The sequence below is a fragment of the Leiobunum rupestre genome, chromosome 7, assembly GCF_980474605.1.
Source record: "Leiobunum rupestre chromosome 7, qqLeiRupe1.1.hap1, whole genome shotgun sequence".
NCBI lineage: Eukaryota > Metazoa > Arthropoda > Arachnida > Opiliones > Sclerosomatidae > Leiobunum > Leiobunum rupestre.
This window is the reverse complement of record NC_143390.1, coordinates 47,663,951-47,684,480: the sequence shown is the minus strand read 5'-3', so window position 1 is coordinate 47,684,480 and position 20,530 is coordinate 47,663,951. Positions and strand designations below refer to the sequence as shown.

At 31.9% G+C, this 20,530-nt stretch overlaps 2 protein-coding genes across 2 annotated transcripts; one reads left to right on the top strand and one right to left on the bottom strand.

Moving 5' to 3' along the window:
* The first annotated feature begins 13,681 nt into the window (after window positions 1-13,681).
* LOC149936554 (cytoplasmic dynein 2 intermediate chain 1) lies at window positions 13,682-16,743 on the top strand. The gene has a single exon (XM_090181615.1). It carries the CDS (start codon window positions 13,824-13,826, stop codon window positions 16,671-16,673), a length of 2,850 nt encoding a protein of 949 aa, XP_090037741.1. The 5' UTR covers window positions 13,682-13,823; the 3' UTR covers window positions 16,674-16,743.
* A 45-nt stretch (window positions 16,744-16,788) lies between these two features.
* Window positions 16,789-17,605, bottom strand: RpS12 (ribosomal protein S12). The gene is made up of 4 exons (XM_090181616.1): window positions 17,517-17,605; window positions 17,353-17,413; window positions 16,948-17,287; window positions 16,789-16,887 (listed from the first exon to the last, which is right to left on the bottom strand). The coding sequence occupies exons 2-4, from the start codon at window positions 17,367-17,369 to the stop codon at window positions 16,822-16,824; spliced, it is 423 nt and encodes a 140-aa protein (XP_090037742.1). The 5' UTR covers window positions 17,370-17,413; window positions 17,517-17,605; the 3' UTR covers window positions 16,789-16,821.
* Between the last annotated feature and the right edge of the window lie 2,925 nt (window positions 17,606-20,530).

The window sequence follows — 20,530 nt, the reverse complement described above, 5'->3', positions numbered from 1 at the left end:
AAAAATCGATCTCTAACCCTAAGCACCTGTGGGCTTATGTGAATGAGAGACTCAAACCAAAAACTTCCACCATATCTTTAAATTTAAATTCTCTAATGTCTTCAGCACCATCGCTTCTGACAACCTCACCGATTTTAACAATTACCCGTATTCAAATTTGTCCCCGTGTGCCGATAAACTTTCGACACTTTCAATCAGCGAGGCCTCCATTCTGCTAGCCATCAAAAAACTCAAACTCACGAATTCCACTGGCATTGACAATATACCGTTATTCATAATAAAGGGATGCGCCGCTATCTTCGCCCCTATCCTAAAACACATTTTTAACCTATCGCTATCCACCGGCAAGTTCCCCTCGCTATGGAAGCAGACGGTGGTCTCTCCTATCTTTAAATCTGGATACGCCGGGGATGTCAAAAATTATCGCCCGATTTCTCTCTTATGCTGCTTTGCAAAAGTCTTTGACGCTGTGATGCACGCCGCTATATATGATTGGTTTCGACAGAACTTTACCGATTGTCAGCACGGTTTTTTACAAGGACGCTCCGTGGAAACTAAACACGTTGCCTTCTTGAATGATGTGATGCCAACCGTTCTGAGCCAAGGACAAGTTGATGTCGTGTCACTTGACTTGTCGAAAGCATTTGACAGAGTTTCGCACCCGCTTCTTTTAAAGAAATTATCACACTACGGTCTGGCAGGTTCAGCGGCGATATGGGTGGAAGATTACCTGTCCGGGCGCAAAAACATTCTAAAATGCAACGGATGTGTGACTGACGTGTCCTATGCCACTACCTGCGGAGTACCCCAGGGCAGCTCATTGGGCCCCCTTTTTTATAATATTTACGCCAATGACCTTCCATCAGTGGTCAAGTCCTCATCAGTAAAGCAATTTGCTGATGACAACAAAATTTATAAAACCATTACCAGTATTGCGGACTGCAGAGCCCTACAATCGGACCTGAGAGGAATCCACCAATGGTGCGAAAACAATAACCTGCTAATCAACGGTTCCAAAAGCCTAGCCATATCTTTCACACGGAAATGCAATACCATCGCGACCAATTATCATGTCAACAATGAGCATGTACCGAGAACTAAAACACTTAAGGACCTTGGAACTTTTTTCGACCAGGGCCTTTATTTTCATGTACAAATTTCCTGGTCAGTCGGTCGCTCGCGTCGCCTGCTTTTTGGAGTCCTACGCCTGGTGAGGGCACTGCATTCCGCCAAAAGCTTCCGCAATCTCTACCTTAGCCTAGTGCGAACGAAATTAACATTTGACGCTCTATATTGGGGTGGTTGTGCCAGCTACTTGATTGAGAGGATCGAAGGCGTGCAACGAAAATTTATCGAACTTGCCCATACACACTTTTTCAAGACCAAACCGTATCATTACACTTACCTCCTAGACCACTTAAACTTGGAAACGATCCAGTTATTATTTTCCTTTGGAAATTGATTAAACACTCTAACGTTATTACCTTAACCCCCTACCTAAACTTCCATATACCATCTCATAGCACCCGTCAACAAATTCCGTTTAAAAAGTCAAAACCAATTTCCCCTATTTTGCGTATGCAACAGACATGCAATTCTTATGCCACTCAATTTGACATCTTTTCATGTAAATATTCATCGATTTTAAATCTTGTGTAATTTTTTCTCCTGTAAACCGCATCTATTTCAATTAATGTATCGCTGCATTTTCTAACTTTGTATTTGTAAATATTTTTCAAGTGATTCTTTCTATACCTTGTTTATGTATATAACTAATTTCAGTGTTTTGCCTTGCTGGTCCTTTATGAACTGTTGCAAAGCACTCTAAATAAAGATTTTCATTTCATTTCATTTCATTTCATATTATAAATATGAAATATATTATATTGTATAATATTATAAATATGGAATATAATATATTGTATTATATTATAAATATAAAATATAATATATAGTATTATATTATAAATATGAAATATAATATATAGTATTATATTATAAATATGAAATATAATATATAGTATTATATTATAAATATGAAATATAATATATAGTATTATATTATAAATATGAAATATAATATATAGTATTATATTATAAATATGAAATATAATATATAGTATTATATTATAAATATGAAATATAATATATAGTATTATATTATAAATATGAAATATAATATATAGTATTATATTATAAATATGAAATATAATATATAGTATTATATTATAAATATGAAATATAATATATAGTATTATATTATAAATATGAAATATAATATATAGTATTATATTATAAATATGAAATATAATATATAGTATTATATTATAAATATGAAATATAATATATAGTATTATATTATAAATATGAAATATAATATATAGTATTATATTATAAATATGAAATATAATATATAGTATTATATTATAAATATGAAATATAATATATAGTATTATATTATAAATATGAAATATAATATATAGTATTATATTATAAATATGAAATATAATATATAGTATTATATTATAAATATGAAATATAATATATAGTATTATATTATAAATATGAAATATAATATATAGTATTATATTATAAATATGAAATATAATATATAGTATTATATTATAAATATGAAATATAATATATAGTATTATATTATAAATATGAAATATAATATATAGTATTATATTATAAATATGAAATATAATATATAGTATTATATTATAAATATGAAATATAATATATAGTATTATATTATAAATATGAAATATAATATATAGTATTATATTATAAATATGAAATATAATATATAGTATTATATTATAAATATGAAATATAATATATAGTATTATATTATAAATATGAAATATAATATATAGTATTATATTATAAATATGAAATATAATATATAGTATTATATTATAAATATGAAATATAATATATAGTATTATATTATAAATATGAAATATAATATATAGTATTATATTATAAATATGAAATATAATATATAGTATTATATTATAAATATGAAATATAATATATAGTATTATATTATAAATATGAAATATAATATATAGTATTATATTATAAATATGAAATATAATATATAGTATTATATTATAAATATGAAATATAATATATAGTATTATATTATAAATATGAAATATAATATATAGTATTATATTATAAATATGAAATATAATATATAGTATTATATTATAAATATGAAATATAATATATAGTATTATATTATAAATATGAAATATAATATATAGTATTATATTATAAATATGAAATATAATATATAGTATTATATTATAAATATGAAATATAATATATAGTATTATATTATAAATATGAAATATAATATATAGTATTATATTATAAATATAAGAGTGTAGAAACCAACCACGTCACCTTTCTTAACACCTTAGCACCCAATATTGAAAATAGGCATCAGGTTGATGTGATATTTTTAGATTTAGCCAAAGCCTTTGACAGGGTGTCACATCACTACCTTCTAAAAAAGCTCGACAGCTATGGTCTTCATGGAAATTTATTAGACTGGGTTCGTGATTATTTGAGCCAGCGCAAAAACGTCATCAAATGTAATGGAGTCGTCACTGACGTAACATATCCGGTCACTTGTGGAGTCCCGCAGGGGTCCTCACTCGGGCCGCTCCTATTCAATATGTACATCTACGACCTTCAATTTAGATTAAATCATTCGGAACTCTATCAGTTTGCTGATGATAATAAAGTTTGTCGTGTTATAAGGGATGTAGGTGATTGTGACTCTCTGCAAAGTGACTTAAATATAATTAATTCCTGGTGTAAACAAAATAATTTACCAATTAATCCCACAAAATCAGTAGTCGTCTCTTTTTCTAGAAAAACCAATATCATTCGGTATAATTATAGAATTAATAATGATGAAATCACTCGAAAAAGTAGCACTAGAGATTTAGGGGTCATTTTTGACAAAAACCTAAATTTCCGGGAACAAATACAGAACATTATTAGCTCCTGTAAACGTTTATTAGGAGTAATCCTTAAACTTAGCAAAAACATTAAATCTAGTAAACATTTTATTTTATTATATATAAGCTTAATTCGTTCCAAAGCTATGTACGGGTCATTAACCTGTGGAGGTTGCAGTAATTATCTGTTACTAAACATAGAAAAAATTCAACGTAAATTTGTAGATCAACTATATTATTTCTTTCTTCGAAAACACTGCAGATATAATTACAAAAATATACTTAAAGACATTGGATTAAATACCCTATCCACCATTCGTGAGCAAACTGGGCTAATATTTATGTTTAAACTAACAAATAACATTACACTATGCTCAAATCTATTACCCTATATCAATCTATGTGTGCCTAATTATAAAACAAGACATTTTAATTTGTATAAAACCGAAAAAAGCCCATTAAATCCAATTAATAGAGTACTAAACACTGTAAATAAATATAGTGGCAAAATTGATATTTATAATTGCAGAATTGCCCATTTAAAACAAGTAGAATATTAAACCTCTCATTTATATACTCAAAATACACTCAAAATTGTTTAAATTGTTTTAAAATTTTCCTTTTTTTTCTTCCACAAGAAACATGTATAATTTTTTAACTGTGTGTTAACTTGCTGATACAACCCTGTATTGTTTTAATGCACATTAAACTACTTTTTCATTTCATTTCATTTCAAATATAATATATAGTATTATATTATAAATATGAAATATAATATATAGTATTATATTATAAATATGAAATATAATATATAGTATTATATTATAAATATGAAATATAATATATAGTATTATATTATAAATATGAAATATAATATATAGTATTATATTATAAATATGAAATATATTATATAGTATTATATTATAAATATGAAATATAATATATAGTATTATATTATAAATATGAAATATAATATATAGTATTATATTATAAATATGAAATATAATATATAGTATTATATTATAAATATGAAATATAATATATAGTATTATATTATAAATATGAAATATAATATATAGTATTATATTATAAATATGAAATATAATATATAGTATTATATTATAAATATGAAATATATTATATTGTATTATATTATATTATAAATATGAAATATAATATATTGTATTATATTATAAATATGAAATATAATATATTGCATTATATTATATTATAAATATGAAATATAATATATTGCATTATATTATAAATATGGAATATAATATATTGTATTATATTATAAATATGAAATATAATATATAGTATTATTTTATAAATATGAAATATATTATATTGTATTATATTATAAATATGGAATATAATATATTGTATTATATTATAAATATGAAATATAATATATAGTATTATATTATAAATATGGAATATAATATATTGTATTATATTATAAATATGAAATATAATATATAGTATTATATTATAAATATGAAATATAATATATAGTATTATATTATAAATATGAAATATAATATATAGTATTATATTATAAATATGAAATATAGTATATAGTATTATATTATAAATATGAAATATTATATATAGTATTATATTATAAATATGAAATATAATATATAGTATTATATTATAAATATGAAATATAATATATAGTATTATATTATAAATATGAAATATAATATATAGTATTATATTATAAATATGAAATATAATATATAGTATTATATTATAAATATGAAATATAATATATAGTATTATATTATAAATATGAAATATAATGAATAGTATTATATTATAAATATGAATTATAATATATAGTATTATATTATAAATATGAAATATAATATATAGTATTATATTATAAATATGAAATATAATATATAGTATTATATTATAAATATGAAATATAATATATAGTATTATATTATAAATATGAAATATAATATATAGTATTATATTATAAATATGAAATATAATATATAGTATTATATTATAAATATGAAATATAATATATAGTATTATATTATAAATATGAAATATATTATATTGTATTATATTATAAATATGAAATATAATATATTGTATTATATTATATTATATTATAAATATGAAATATAATATATTGCATTATATTATAAATATGGAATATAATATATTGTATTATATTATAAATATGAAATATAATATATAGTATTATTTTATAAATATGAAATATATTATATTGTATTATATTATAAATATGGAATATAATATATTGTATTATATTATAAATATGAAATATAATATATTGCATTATATTATATTATAAATATGAAATATAATATATTGCATTATATTATATTATAAATATGAAATATAATATATTGCATTATATTATAAATATGAAATATAATATATTGCATTATATTATCAATATGAAATATAATATATTGTATTATATTATAAATATGAAATATAATATATTGTATTATATTATAATGGTTTTTCAACAGTTTATACCTTTATACTTTTTGAAAATTTGGTATGAAGAACATATTTTATTTTTGATTAAAAACATTGTGATTTCACAATGTCAATAGTTAAACGTTTGAATATTAATATCAAAATAATTTTATCGCAAAGGTCTTATAGCAGTTGTAGCCCGACATTTTGGAGAACTTTCTAATTAGAACAAAAAAGAAGGAAAATTTATTTATTCATAACAATATTTATAAATAATATTTTAAACGCAAGCCTTAAAGGGAATATAACCTGCAAAGCAATCTTTATGGAAGACAGTGGCGTAGCCAGGATTTTGTTTCGGGGGGGGCACATCATTGAAAAAAAGTAACAAAATAAAAATATTTGTACGTACGACCATACGTTACGGGGGTGGCATGTGCCCCCTGCGGCCCATTTTTAAAGCGAAAGGCAAGAGCTGCAAACGTTGGTGTTCCACACCAAATACCTGAGGTTATATTCCCTTTAAGGGCGAAAACTGATTAACTGAAAGCGGGCTAACTCTCCTCTCGTGTTCCTCACGGAACGCGTTTTTTCTAACCTACTGACGTCACTTAGGAGGGTAGCCCACTCTTTACCCTCCCGACTATCACCTGCAAAGATTCCCTCCGAAAACCGGGTCTATCAGCCAACCTAGTAGCATATGTAACATAATTACTCATAAGAATGCCACTAGCTCTATTTCTTCACTAACGGTTTGTTTCACAGATATTGCGTCATCCGTACCCTACGTAATATTTGATGTCATATTTGACGTCATCGAATCTCAAATGCCGATAATGCCGTCGTATAATTAGCTCTACGTCTGATAAACCAACGGCCATTATTTTAGTAAACAAACCGGTTTGAACAACCAAGGCTTAGGAGCTAAAATGAACTACAATAAAGTGTCAAGTTCTGTCAATGTAATTAATTTTCAAATTAATGAAGTTCTCGGAGACTCACGTTCTAAAATAAATTTGCATTGTCAAATAAAAGAAGCAGGTTTATTGGAAAAATAGTTGAAATTCAGGTTGAGGTTTTCTGGCGCATCCATAGATATAAGAAATGTATATAAAGATCTAGATAAATTTCGGGGCGTCTAAGCCTAACATAAAATACGGAATGGACACCTAGCAGACACCGAGGAAGGCACGTGACCAAGAGCGCGAGCTCTCTTAGCATTTTAGTACTAAGTGCTTTACCTTTCTGCAGGCTGTAGTCTTTAGACACCATCTGTTGGTTACTTTTAGTATAATTTTTAAGCAGGAGACAATGGCTCTCGCGACGATAGCACGAGCTTTCTTACCGATAGATAGCGTCTTATAAGGATAGCCTGCATAAATTACGCGTTTCTGCTAGCTGTCACCTCCGTATTCACTCACTTTGAAATATTTTATCTAGACCTTTATATACGTTTCCTATATCTATGGGCGCATCTATAAGGTTGGAGTCTTTGCAGATTCTTTTGAGCCTAGGCCTAACTCTTCTAGGCTTGATATGGGTTTTAACAAAGATAATCTAGACTACGTTTTAATAACGCTGGTGGAATATCCCACCTCGACGACTTGTTCCATTTTCGGAAAGCGATCACTTATTGGTCATTTTCCCCAACCTTTTATTTTTCTAAGTAACTCATAATTTAACTTCATCCGCACAAACCGAGCGAGTTTTTTTTTTTATTCAAGGAAGAAAGGGCTGATTGAGTCTGAGAAGACCGCGAGCCCGGCGAGACACCATCTGATTAACGGCCAACGGGGGGATATGTGGGGACAGGGGTGGGGACACCCGTGGCGGAAGTATTCCGACCACCAGTTGGGGAATTGGTAGTCGCCCTCACACGACCATCCACAAACTCTGCCTCCTGGACGCCTGGGATTACAGGAGTAAGCCACTACTCCCGGCTAAACCGAGCGAGTTTATAAATTTCAATAAAGCTACATTGGGCTGACTAAAATTCCGACGCAATAAATTCCTTCTCAATTTAGAGGTTTTCCATTGGCTTAAATAAATATGTTATTAGCCAATAGTGTGACTCGCAAAATTACTAGGATGAATGAAAAGGTTAAAATCTAACGTAGTCCACATTTTTACTGGTTCGTGGTGAAACAAACCGTTAGTGAAGATTTTTTAATGGTATAAAGGTACAGTGGCATACTTATGAGTAATTATGTTACATATGCTAGTAGTGCATGCACGATTTAAAAAAACCCTGACACTTAATCACCTGATATTTCACCAGGGCTATTCAACTTGTAGGAGGTTGGATTACGACGCTATAACACTAGTTGATGTCTTTGATGAAGATTCAGACCACGGCCTCCAGGAGATCGCTCGCGCTACTGTTCGCGCCCATGAGTTTGACTGATTGTAGATAAACAGATATTCGTGAAAAAATTTAAATATTTTCATTTTTATTAAAAATTATACGCATGTAATAGCTATAAAAGAAGGGGATTTGAAGAAAACAAATGTGACTTATGAGTTACATTCGAGAAAGTTCACGAAATATAACCAGAGATACTGGCAATATAGAGATGTGAAACTCCGCCTGAAAAGCGATCCCGGAATTTAAAAAAATCCTGAGCGGAGCGACGCCTAACGACTGGAAGAAGGCGCATTTTTCGAAATCCCAACAGCGGATTTCAGACGCAAAAATATATCTACGCCTTTCGTCTCAGAAATTATTATCTTGAGTGTTTGTAGCAATAAAGAAATATGCCTGGAAGTAATTGTTCTGCAAAATTATGTAATAGTTCTAAAGGAAAGCCAAGGATCTCCTTATACAAGTTTCCAAAAGAGAAAGAACGGTGGGAAAAATTAATTAATAGTTTTTGTTAGGCCTATCTTTAATATCATAATAATATGTGGTTTTTCAATAAACTTACCTCTGAGAAATGGCTGATTAATATCGGAAAAAGCGATCTTTATTTGAAAGATGCTACACAATTCTGATACAATTACATCATAATAAAATATGCGCCCTACATTTTGAGGATTCTTGTTTTATGAATAGTAATATTCCAACAATATTTTCAAATAAATTTAGGCCAAAAAGTAAAAATTGAGTTTTAAGTATTGTTTTTTATAAGTTAATTTAAATGAAACTTACCTTTTTCCTAAGGGAATGATAATTTAGCTAGTTGCTCAAACGTAAAGGTTTGTAGAAAGTAGTAGAAAATAATATCAAGGACTGTCATAAAACAACTGGTACGATGAAATATATATGTTATTATTATTATTATTAGTGAAAGGGGTGAAGGGCTTAGGACATGCCCGTTTGCGCACTTCGACCAGAGGTCCATTGTGCAACCCCGAACCTTAAGACTTAAAAAGCCCGATATCCGACACAAAACGGAGAATCCTTTTGGCCGCCATATTATAGAAATCAGAAGCTTCCAGCTGATGCATACCAAGATGCTCTAATCTTTGGGCCGCGTAGTAATCGCACCTACAAAGCACATGAGACGCGGTTTCCTCCTCCTCAGCCTGACATGCCCTACAGATAGGATCATCACTGATTCCAATCAGGTAAGGATGTCTGTTAAGGAGACAGTGACCTGTTAGTAGGCCAACAACCAACCTGATATTAGATTTGGAAAGCGAGAGCAGCTCCTTAGCTCTCTGCCTGGAGGGGCCCGAGATAAACTCTTTAGCCTGCCTTTGGCCATCCATCTCAAGCCAAAGCTTGAGTTGACGGTCAGTCATGGAGTTGGAGATAAGGCCGCGAACTATGCTAGAGGGGATAGGAATGGCAGGTTCAGGACCAAAGAACCCAGCCTCTGCCCCCTTCTTGGCTAAGACATCGGCTTTCTCATTACCATAGTACCCCCGATAGCCTGGAACCCAATAGAGCTGAACTTTATTGTTGGTGCCTATAGCTCCGAGAGGAGATTCAAACAGCTATAAACCAGTTTTGAAGAGATATGAAACTGGTTGAGAGCCTTGAGGGCTGCCTGACTATCCAAATAAATTTGGATAACCTTGCCATGAAGCTTCTTTTCAAGACAAAAGTCAACACAGAAACAGATAGCGGCAATTTCCTCCTGAAAAACACTATCATAAACACCAAGGCTTTCAAAGAAGCCGAGATTGCTAGTAAGCAGTGGTGGATTTACCATAAGGCTGAAAAGGCTGGAGCCTAGGGCGGCAGATTTTAGGGGCGGCAAATTTGGGGACCGAATTTTTTTAGCCGGTTTTCTGATGTCTTGCAACTAAAGAAGTCTACAAGAAATTTTCCGGTGACTTTCAATTTCATTGTTCATTCAACGTACCGCAAATTTATATAAGTACTCTAAGTTCTATGCTAAGACATCCAGTTCCCGGCCCACAACCAGTAATCGGCTTCTGCGTCTCTGCCTGTACTTTGTATGAGTGAGAAGAAAGCAAAATTACAGTACCCCCTGTCATACAAGTCCGACTATAGTAACTGGTCAGGGGCGGCGAAATAGGGTACGCAGGGTACGCAACTGCGTACGGGCGCCAGGGTTTTTTGGGGCGCAAAAAATTCTAGGACTATTAGGTAAGCAAATTTTTTTAGTTGGCCCAGTGGCAGCGTTGGGAAGTTGTTTTAATTTAATTTAAAAAATAGAAACATTTATCCTGCAAAATTTATCTGATACACGTTAAAAAATTAAGTTACGGAGTTAAATATAAATAATAAATAAATTAAATAATAAATATAAATGCATCTGTATTAGTATTATCGAAGATTCCAAATACGAATTTTGTTTTCCTGAGTCAGGCGGCTATTAGTTTTTTGTTTTCTGTATTTTTTATTATGGCATTAATTTTACATGGCATTGATATATATAGGTATTTGTTATTGTTAACCAAGTTTATTCACTATTCATATCGAATTAACCTTTGAAATCGAAAATTTTACATAACCGAAACGCCCGAAAGTAAAACTAAACTAAAATATATTTTTAACACCTTTGTAGTTATTATCTATATTCTTTACCGAAAATTCAAACACGTGTAAACAATTTTATTCTCTTAAAAATTAAAAAAGCTTAATCAGTATCACATGTGCACTTTAGGTATTGTAAGAACTTTCATAGCTTCATGCAATTTGTATTTTTTTTAACTGTTTGTAAGCAGGGTTCGAAATAAAAAAACCCATACAAAAAACCCGCGTTTTTTTTTAAAACCCTGAAAATTGCGGAGTTTAACGGTTAAGTGTAGCATAGCCGGCTGTATTAGAGAAGGCCAGGAAATAGAATTTTCGGAGGCGGCGACATGAGTAATTTTTTCCTGCCGCTAGATGGTACTTATTGGAGTAGTAACTAAAGGCGCGCGATTCAAATATTATATATATTTATCTTTCCTGTAAGTTTTTGAACAAGCTATTTGAAACCCATTTAGGAATACTATTTTCGTCTATCATATTGTTAGTGTTGTTCTACTTAAATAATGAAACAAAATAATTTTATTTTGAACTTATTTTAATAAAACCATTTAATTTTTAAGGAATTTATTATTTCTTTATAAAGTTTTAGCATATGCAGCTTTTTCGCTATTATATTAAACTTTAAGCCCATTCTAGGGACAGGAACTTTGTACTTTACAAAATCACATATCACAAACCTTAATTTAAAGTTTAAGATATTTTCTAGATAAAGGCTTTTTCTTATAGTTTACATAACAATGAAAAAAATATCTCGGTATAATCTCAAAAAAGGAAGATATAAATATTACATTATGAAACGAATTATTACAAAACTGTACTTACATTTTTTTGTCGGTACTTATAACAATTAGACAGCTGACACCGCCGCCTAGCTAGCAGACGCTCACCGTGGAAGAAAAATTGTAAAAATCAAAAAGCAATGACATCATTAAATATTTCCTACTCCAATAAGCACCATCTATCGGCGGTTCGGGTCTGGCCGCGTGCCAGTAAATATTTTTTCAACCGCCGAGATTTCCCGGCCTTCTCTAATACAGCCGGCTATGAGTGTAGGGAGCTGACGGTAAGCTCGCGTGGAATGAAGGGCCACTCGTAAATAAGGCAATAAAAGTCGTTTTTTTTATTAAAAAAAATATACCCAAAAACTATTTCCTGTGCAATTTTAACCAAGTTGTTGTATTGTAAAAAAAAATGGGAACTGACAATTGTAAAGGTAAGGGCGGCAAAATGTGAACAGCCTCCTTTTGGGAAATGTCTAAATCCGCCACTGCTAGTAAGACAATACATCCCCGAACCAGAACGAGAGCGGGTCTTAGACCCATCGGTAAACCAGACGATTTCTCCTCTGGCCCCGAGGGTACTGGTACTAAGGTCGGCCCACTCCGTAAATAAGTATTGAAAGACTTACTAAAATGTAGCTCCGTAGCCATCATATCAGAACCCATTAGGTAGACAGGTAACTGACATGAAATTTTCCGATAGATCTTGGTGTGGCTATTATCCCAAATATATATGTTAGTAAAGGCAGGAGCTGGTAACGGGGTCATGAGTTCAAACTTAAATTTCAAATAGAATCTAGTAAACGGTTTGTAGAAATGGTGGAAGAGCGCAACATTAGACCTACAAAAAGGAGCTGTTTTCAGCGAAAATATATCTACAGAACCATAGAAATCTTATACTCCTAACTAGATTTTAAAGTTTCATTTGAAACCACTATTAAATTTTAACATGATTTTCTTTATCAGTGGAAATTCCTACAATTGTAATTCAAATGCAAATAAAAATATTCAAGCAGAAGATGGCAAAACATACGAAAACCAAAAGGTTCAAGCCGTTGGATTTAAGACCAAAAAGGAAACATCATATTTAAGAAATATAAGCAAACAGAAACCTTAAATAAAAAGGTTGCAATTGAAAATTAAAAAAACTAAATGAAAAAGGATTACTAGAATTATTTCAAGAACAATTAATTTTGATCAATCTTGGTTTATTTCAAAAGATGATATGCATCAGCATCTTTCATGTGTTGATTACTTGAAAGAAATAATAATTTATTTTGTACAACTTTCCATTCGTAGTACATTGGATTTCATTCAAAACGTAAACCAAGTTAACCAATTAGTCGATAAATAAACCCGTGAAGAAAAACAGCTTTCTTCCGGCCGATAGAAGGCGCCAGCGTCAAAGAAAAAAAAAGGGGTCGCAGCGATGTATAGGGAGTTTCATGGTCAGTATCTCTGATATAACCTCATAGTTCAATAACTCTGATTTCACCATGGTTACTGACTAACAATTTCATAAATGACTGTTTTTAAGCCTTTGTTGGCATTCTGCCGGTAGTTAGAAATACAGTACTACTCCTAAATTCATAAACCAAAAAAGATGTAATTTTTAATTTTGTTCTGATTTATTTACTAAAAAAGATGAAGAAGGTTACAGCGCCATCAAAGAATGTTGATTTAACCAAAAACAGGAAAAAAGAAATAGATCAAAGAGCCAAACCTAAGGCTGTATCACAGGTAAAAGGTAGAGTAGTTGATAAGTCCATAGAAAGAACTGAAATAAAAACACGACCAGATAAATCTATTGAAAGGTCAAAGCCTCGACTAGATAAATCTGTTGAGAGGTCTAAGCCACGAAGTGAATCTCTGAGTAGAAATAAACAACCCCCACCATCTACTAGTAAACCATCTAAACCTCCTAGTAAAAAACAAGAAGTCAATCCAACAAACAGAAAGCCAACAACCCAGATTCAGAAACCTGTTTCCCGTAAAGATAATCCATCAGTGGCAAAAAAGGAAAAAAGTCATTTATCCAGTAACAATTTAGATGTTAATAAGAAATTAGTAACCTCAATAAACGCAAAATTATCCCCTGGCCACAATACAAACACCACCAAATCAACTGTGAAGAATCAAAGTAAACCCAGTAATGGCATAGCAGAATCTAAACACCAAGATGTGGTGCCTAAACCACTTCGCTCAGAGACAGCTAATCTGAGGGAGGGAAGAACCCATCATTCTCAATTGTCTGATGGACAATCTCCTAAAAAATCAACTTTAGAAAGGCCACGAACAAGCAAAGTGCGCAGTAGAAGGGAAAATAATGAGCCAGTGAAGGCGGAAGCTATTTATATCCCTCTTGATTTGGAAGATGAAGTTGTGGAAGACATAACTGCCGAACAGCAGCAGTCTTCTGATGCCATTGATGAGTATGAGGATGATTTTGAAGATTACGAATCGGACTTTGAAGAATTAAGTGAAGAATCGGAAAACTCTGTTGAGGAGAATAAAAGTGAAGACGACGAGGAAAGTAGTAGTGATGAATCTGCTATCGTGGAGGTGGAAGAGAAAGTCAAAGCTCCACAGTTAAATAGTTATAATGAGAGACCAAGGACAAGCACCATAAGGAAACACGTACCCTCCAGTCAATATGTTGAAGGACTATCTGTAAAAGTAAATGATAAAATATCAGTAGAGAGTGAATCTGAAAAGGAAATTATTCCAAAAGCTTTAACTCCGAATGATAGTCATCAAAGTGGAATTTTGAAGAAAAGTTCTAGTCAATTTTTTAATTTTGCAAAGGCTGAGAAAGAAATAAGAAATCAAAGCAAACTAGCTAAGGCTCAAAGTCGCGGTACGCAACTTTTAGATCTAATCACGTTGGATAAACAAACCTTTGGCATTTATGACGCACCACCAGCCAATTATGAAGTTTTCATTGAAATATTTGGGCAATCAAATAGGAAACAGGTTTTTGTTGAAACTGAACCCAAAGAAGATGAAACCATTCAAACAGAAGCTATTGACTCGCTGGAGAAATGGACTCAAATGCCCGCTTATGGACAAATAGCTGTTGGTGGTGATAACATTGATGAAAAAAAGAAATTTGACACTAATACCGACTGGATGAAAATGAACAAATTCCTGAAAAATTCTTCACAATTAATAAATGACATTCTGGAAGAAGAAGCTAATGAAATTTTACAAAGCAATTTAAATAGGAACATATCAGAAATAAATTTTAGTGATGGATATCTGAAATTACAGTTACCACAGTTTTTGAAAAATTCCACTGTCATTGAGGTTATATTTTCATCTCAAAGCAATTATCTTTTGACTAGCCATGATATGCAATTTAGTGATTCTGATGGATCGGAGCTGGAGGGAAAATCCGTAGTCTGCATCTGGAATTTAAGAAATATTTCAAATCCAGAATCACTTTTAATAACTGATGGGAAAGTTACCAAAATAGCTTTGAACCCTGGCGTACCATCTATAGCATTTTCCGGCATGCAAGACGGTTCTTTATCAATGTGGAATCTTAGAGATCCCACCCAGCCCCATCTGAAACACAAGCTTTCGTTCGATGGGAAGGAGTTTCCAATTCGCATATCTACTTTCAGTACAGCTACTACAACTTCTAGTCACCAAAGCGCAGTTGTAGCTTTGAAAGCGATCATCTATGGTTCAAATGTTCATGAGGATTCTCAATTTTGCCATTTGATTAGCTTGGAAGATTTAGGAATGGTTAATATTTGGTCAGTGGTTCAATCAAATAATATGGAACCAAGTGGCTATTACGCAGATTTAGGAATGGCACCTGGAGGGAGTTTAAAACTAGTCAAAACATCATCATTTGATATATCTCAAGCCCCAGGATTGAAATTAACACAGTCACTCGGAGTTCGTACTTTTTCTGTGAGTGCTTTTCCTCACGACCCTAACCATATTTTAGTCACCACAGATTTAGGTCTGATTTATCACTTAACAAGACACGGAGGATCAATTAGCCCACGTTTCTATCGGGAAGAAAATTTACTTTTCCCTTTCAAAATTTTAACTCTGTCAATCAATCCCCATATGACCTCAATTTTTGCAACTGGTAGTGAAGACGGCTATATTAGAGTTTTCAAGGAAAGTACTCAATATCCAATTGCAAAAATGGTTTCAAATGACAAATCAAATCCAATTATTTGCCTCGCATGGTCTTCATCGCATCCCACTTTATTATTCGCTCTCAATGATTCTTCCACTTTAAACATTTGGAATATATCTAACGAAGCTTCACCCTTAATTCAACATGAATTTAACGAAGATAGACTGAAATACTTCTATTTACATGATGGAAAACTGGAAGAAACAGTTTGGTCAAATCACATTGCCATCTTACTAGAAAATGAAGGGGTTCTCATTCATAAATTAAGTAACAATTTGAGTTCAGTTGATGAAGAAGAGTACCAAAAACAAATTGAATTTTTAAATTTTCTCTGAATTTGTACAAATAAATTATGCCTAAGATACGAAATTATATTTTAGTAACTTATCTTATTCCACACACACTGTGATATGTATAGTAGATTGAAATTAAAGGAATACTATGTTTGAATCAAGTGTCAAAAATAATTTATTGAACACCCTCTTAACCTCGTTTCGATTTGAAATATTCATTCAATACATCATGAGCTGGAGTTTCTTTACCATAATCCTGAAAGGAGGTATTCTTTTAGAAATAAGATTACAAGGTAATTATCCCAATGAAACTGACCTTAACAACTACGCAGCTGCATCCAACTACTTTCCTGGCTTTCCCTTCCTTGTCAATCTTGCAAAGTCCAGACCATTCTCCCAGTTTCTTGTTGCTGTCCACTTTAATTAAGTTGATCTGATGTTCAGCGCAAAGTGCTTCAACCAACTTTACATACATTGGCTCGTTGCAATTGCTGGCCAAAACACACAAGTGGGCCTGACGTTTATCTAAAGCTTTCGCAGCTTCGTGAAGACCTCTTGCCAATCCATCATGAATTAGGGCGATTTTCAGGACCTCTTGCAGGGCGGTGTTAACATCCATGGTGCCCGCATCTCCGACAGCCGTTGGAACTTCCTCTCTACGTAACATATAACAACATGTTAATTTTTCCAGTGCCGACACGTGTTGTTTTACAAGGCTTACCCTTCACCGTCAGACATAATTATTTTTGTTATTAAATTTGCGTTCTGTAACTCGACGTTTCCTTAAAAGAAAATTTAATATAATTAAAACTTAACTCCCTATTCGAAATTGTGAACATTTAGTTAAAAAATAATTTGAAAATTAAAAGATTAAATAGGATTTACCGTGGAACGCGTCCTCGATACAAAAGCGCTGCTCTCGGTTGGATTTTTACAACAGCGAATGGAATCAATGGTTTGATGAATATTCATGCTATGCAGCTTCCAACCAACTTTTGTAGTCGGTATCTAGCGACCTCTGTTGTCGAGAACGTAAACTACTATTTTGTTTCATTTTTCAAACTAGCAGGCTAAAGTCAATAAGACTTCGTAGTTCTTACAATGAATAACTGGTAGCTCTATGAGCCATCAATAGCCTGTGTTATGTTACGCATTTAAAGTAGTAGCCTAACCTTATGTACATAGATGGCAATAGTGTCTCCATCAACTATGCTCTTTGGAATAAGCTTCATGCGCTACAGTTTAAACTTTGGTCAGAAGTATCGCCGCCTACCGAGTACGACTGAGTTTTAAATCGAATGTGTGAAAGCTGTCTGCTCCAGGTTTGGAAATTAGGTTTATTTCTAAACTGGTCTATTTGGACATGGACAGTGACTCCAAACTCTTGAATTATTTAAGTGGTCACGTAGACCAGTTGGTTAATAATACGGTAGATAATTTTGAATTAATAAACTGGACACTGGACCAGCGAACCCCTAGCTTTTGAATAAAAAAACTGGTCCGAGCAATTAGTAGGTGGTTTTTTTTCGCCTGTTCTGTTTTTTTTGAGCAGGTTAAAAAGTGTAGCCATATGACGTCATTTTACTACAATTCTGTCTTGACGAAAAAAACGAGTTGGAGTAGAAAGGGAGTAGTTAAAGGTTAAAGGTTATTTATAAAAAGTTTCCCATCATATTTTCGTGAAACGAAATTTAAGCAGACGACAAAACTAGATTACTCCCTCTACACCTCCTTTCGAGGAGGAGTATAAACTTCCCACATATGCTCAAGCTGTTCTTATGATAAGGTGCAGTCTGTGGATCATCTTCTTTTCACTTGTGAGAGTGGTAAAAAAATTCGACCTAGGCTTCTAGGTTCTCTAGTCACCGGCAAATATGATACAAATAGAAATGGTGTAAAAAAATCAGTTCAGCATGGAGACCTGGCGATTATTAACGATCTTTGTGACATTTTTAAAGTGGCGAAAATCAATTAATGTTAAGTTCCTACCTTTGTTTTGCCTAGTTTTTTAATTGGCTGACATTAGATTTCGTCTGTTGTCAGTTTTTTCTATTTTCGTTTTTGTTTTTTAATTTTTCCTCTTCTTTGTTCTGGTGCTAAGTCCTTTTATGTAATTTTGGAGTGTGTGGTGCGAAGACCCCGCTGTCATAGGCACCAAATAAATATCTTTCTTATTTTGAAAAAAAAAAAAGTGTAACCCTAATACTCCGGAACAAGCGAACAAAATTCGGGACAGGGTAAATCTTACCCCGAGAACAGGCGAATAACACCTTTTAGGGTAAAAACTTTACACTTTTTGTCCCCGGACAAGCGAAAAAAAACCACCTATTAAACTGGTCTTTGACCCAGTGACCACCACTTATTTCCAAGCCAGGGGCGTGATTCTACTCTTATCGTTAGGAGATAACGAAAGAAAATTTTCGTTGGCTCCATTGAAATTATATTAGCTAACGAAAAATTATTTTCGTTGAGTAGCTAACGATAAGAGTAGAATCACGCCCCTGGTCTGCTCATTCAAAATTATCTCGATATAAAAGCAGAACGTTTCAGTTAAAGAACATTCATATTCAAAAGTCGTCTGCTATTTCTCCATGCTATCTTTTCTAAGCTCGAAGCCTTCACGAAATGCAGTTGTCAGTCATTATTAAGATTATTTAATCTAGTAAGTTAAATAGTAGAAACTATAACATAACAGTCTGCACCATAATGCGGAATATTAGCTGAAAACTATTCGTGAGTTCTGAACCGTTAAGAGAACTGCTTAGGACTAGGCTGTGACGTCACGCAAAAGTTCTGGATAGTTCAGAACTTTTGTACGAATAGTTGTGATTCGTACGATTTGACGTACGCAGCCCGATGTGCAGACGAATTTTAGAGATTTCAACCTTGAGTTCCGGCCAGTACTTGCTCTTGAGCAGGTACCATTTAGAACGGTTCCGAACGGTTCAACAAGAGGTTCTTGTCTGTGAATAGTTTGCATTTGGGTAGTTCTAGAATTTTTTTGCCGAATAGTGCGCATGGGGACTAGTTGAACGGTTCAGAACTCACGAATAGTTTTCAGCTAGTGGCATAGGAAAAAGAGGCTTGCAACAATGGCCTCATCCTGAAGTGCAAGTCACTCGTCGTTTAAATATTAAAACTTACAACCTAAAATTTCCATCTAAACAAAAACTAATGTGTATTATTGTTTTTTGTATTCCATTTTAGGTATTTTGGTCTCATTTTACTTCAATTTTTATTTTATTTGACTTCTATTTTAGCTGTTATTTTACATTTGAACTATAAACTTCGTGGGTAGTTTAAATTTTGCTCAGAAGTATCGCCGCCTACCGACCTAGTTTTAAAATGAATATATAAAAACTGTCTGCTCGTTCAAAATTCTCTCTGCACAACAGCTGCTATTTCTTCACATATTTAGTTAACAAATATTAAGTTAGATGGCACTTTATTTCCTAAGCTCAAATCTTATAGCTGAACTGATCACAATGATGTGCTCACTTATGTAGAGCCGCCCTGTTTCAAACGAATGTCTTTGGACGGCAACAATAAAACCTTAAAACCTTTATTTTTACCCCGACTCATCATATTGTTATTCTTCTTACCCTACTCCGAAATTACGAAATTCAAAACAAGCGAAAAGTCTCCACCTAATGACGTAACCAGAAACTCGTCAATGGATGGGGTCAGATCAGTAGGCGCTTGTTGAAATATTAGAAAGCTGGAAACTTTTCTCGAACATAACTGTTATGTCATAACATCGGTTCTTTGCTAAGCCTTAATATGCCAAAAAACGTTACCTGGTTAAAACTTGTTGCATACCGTACTGCAAAAGTAATACGTTTAGTTCTAAAGGAATTAGTTTTCATCTTTTTCCAAAAGAGAATTTTATACGAAATGAA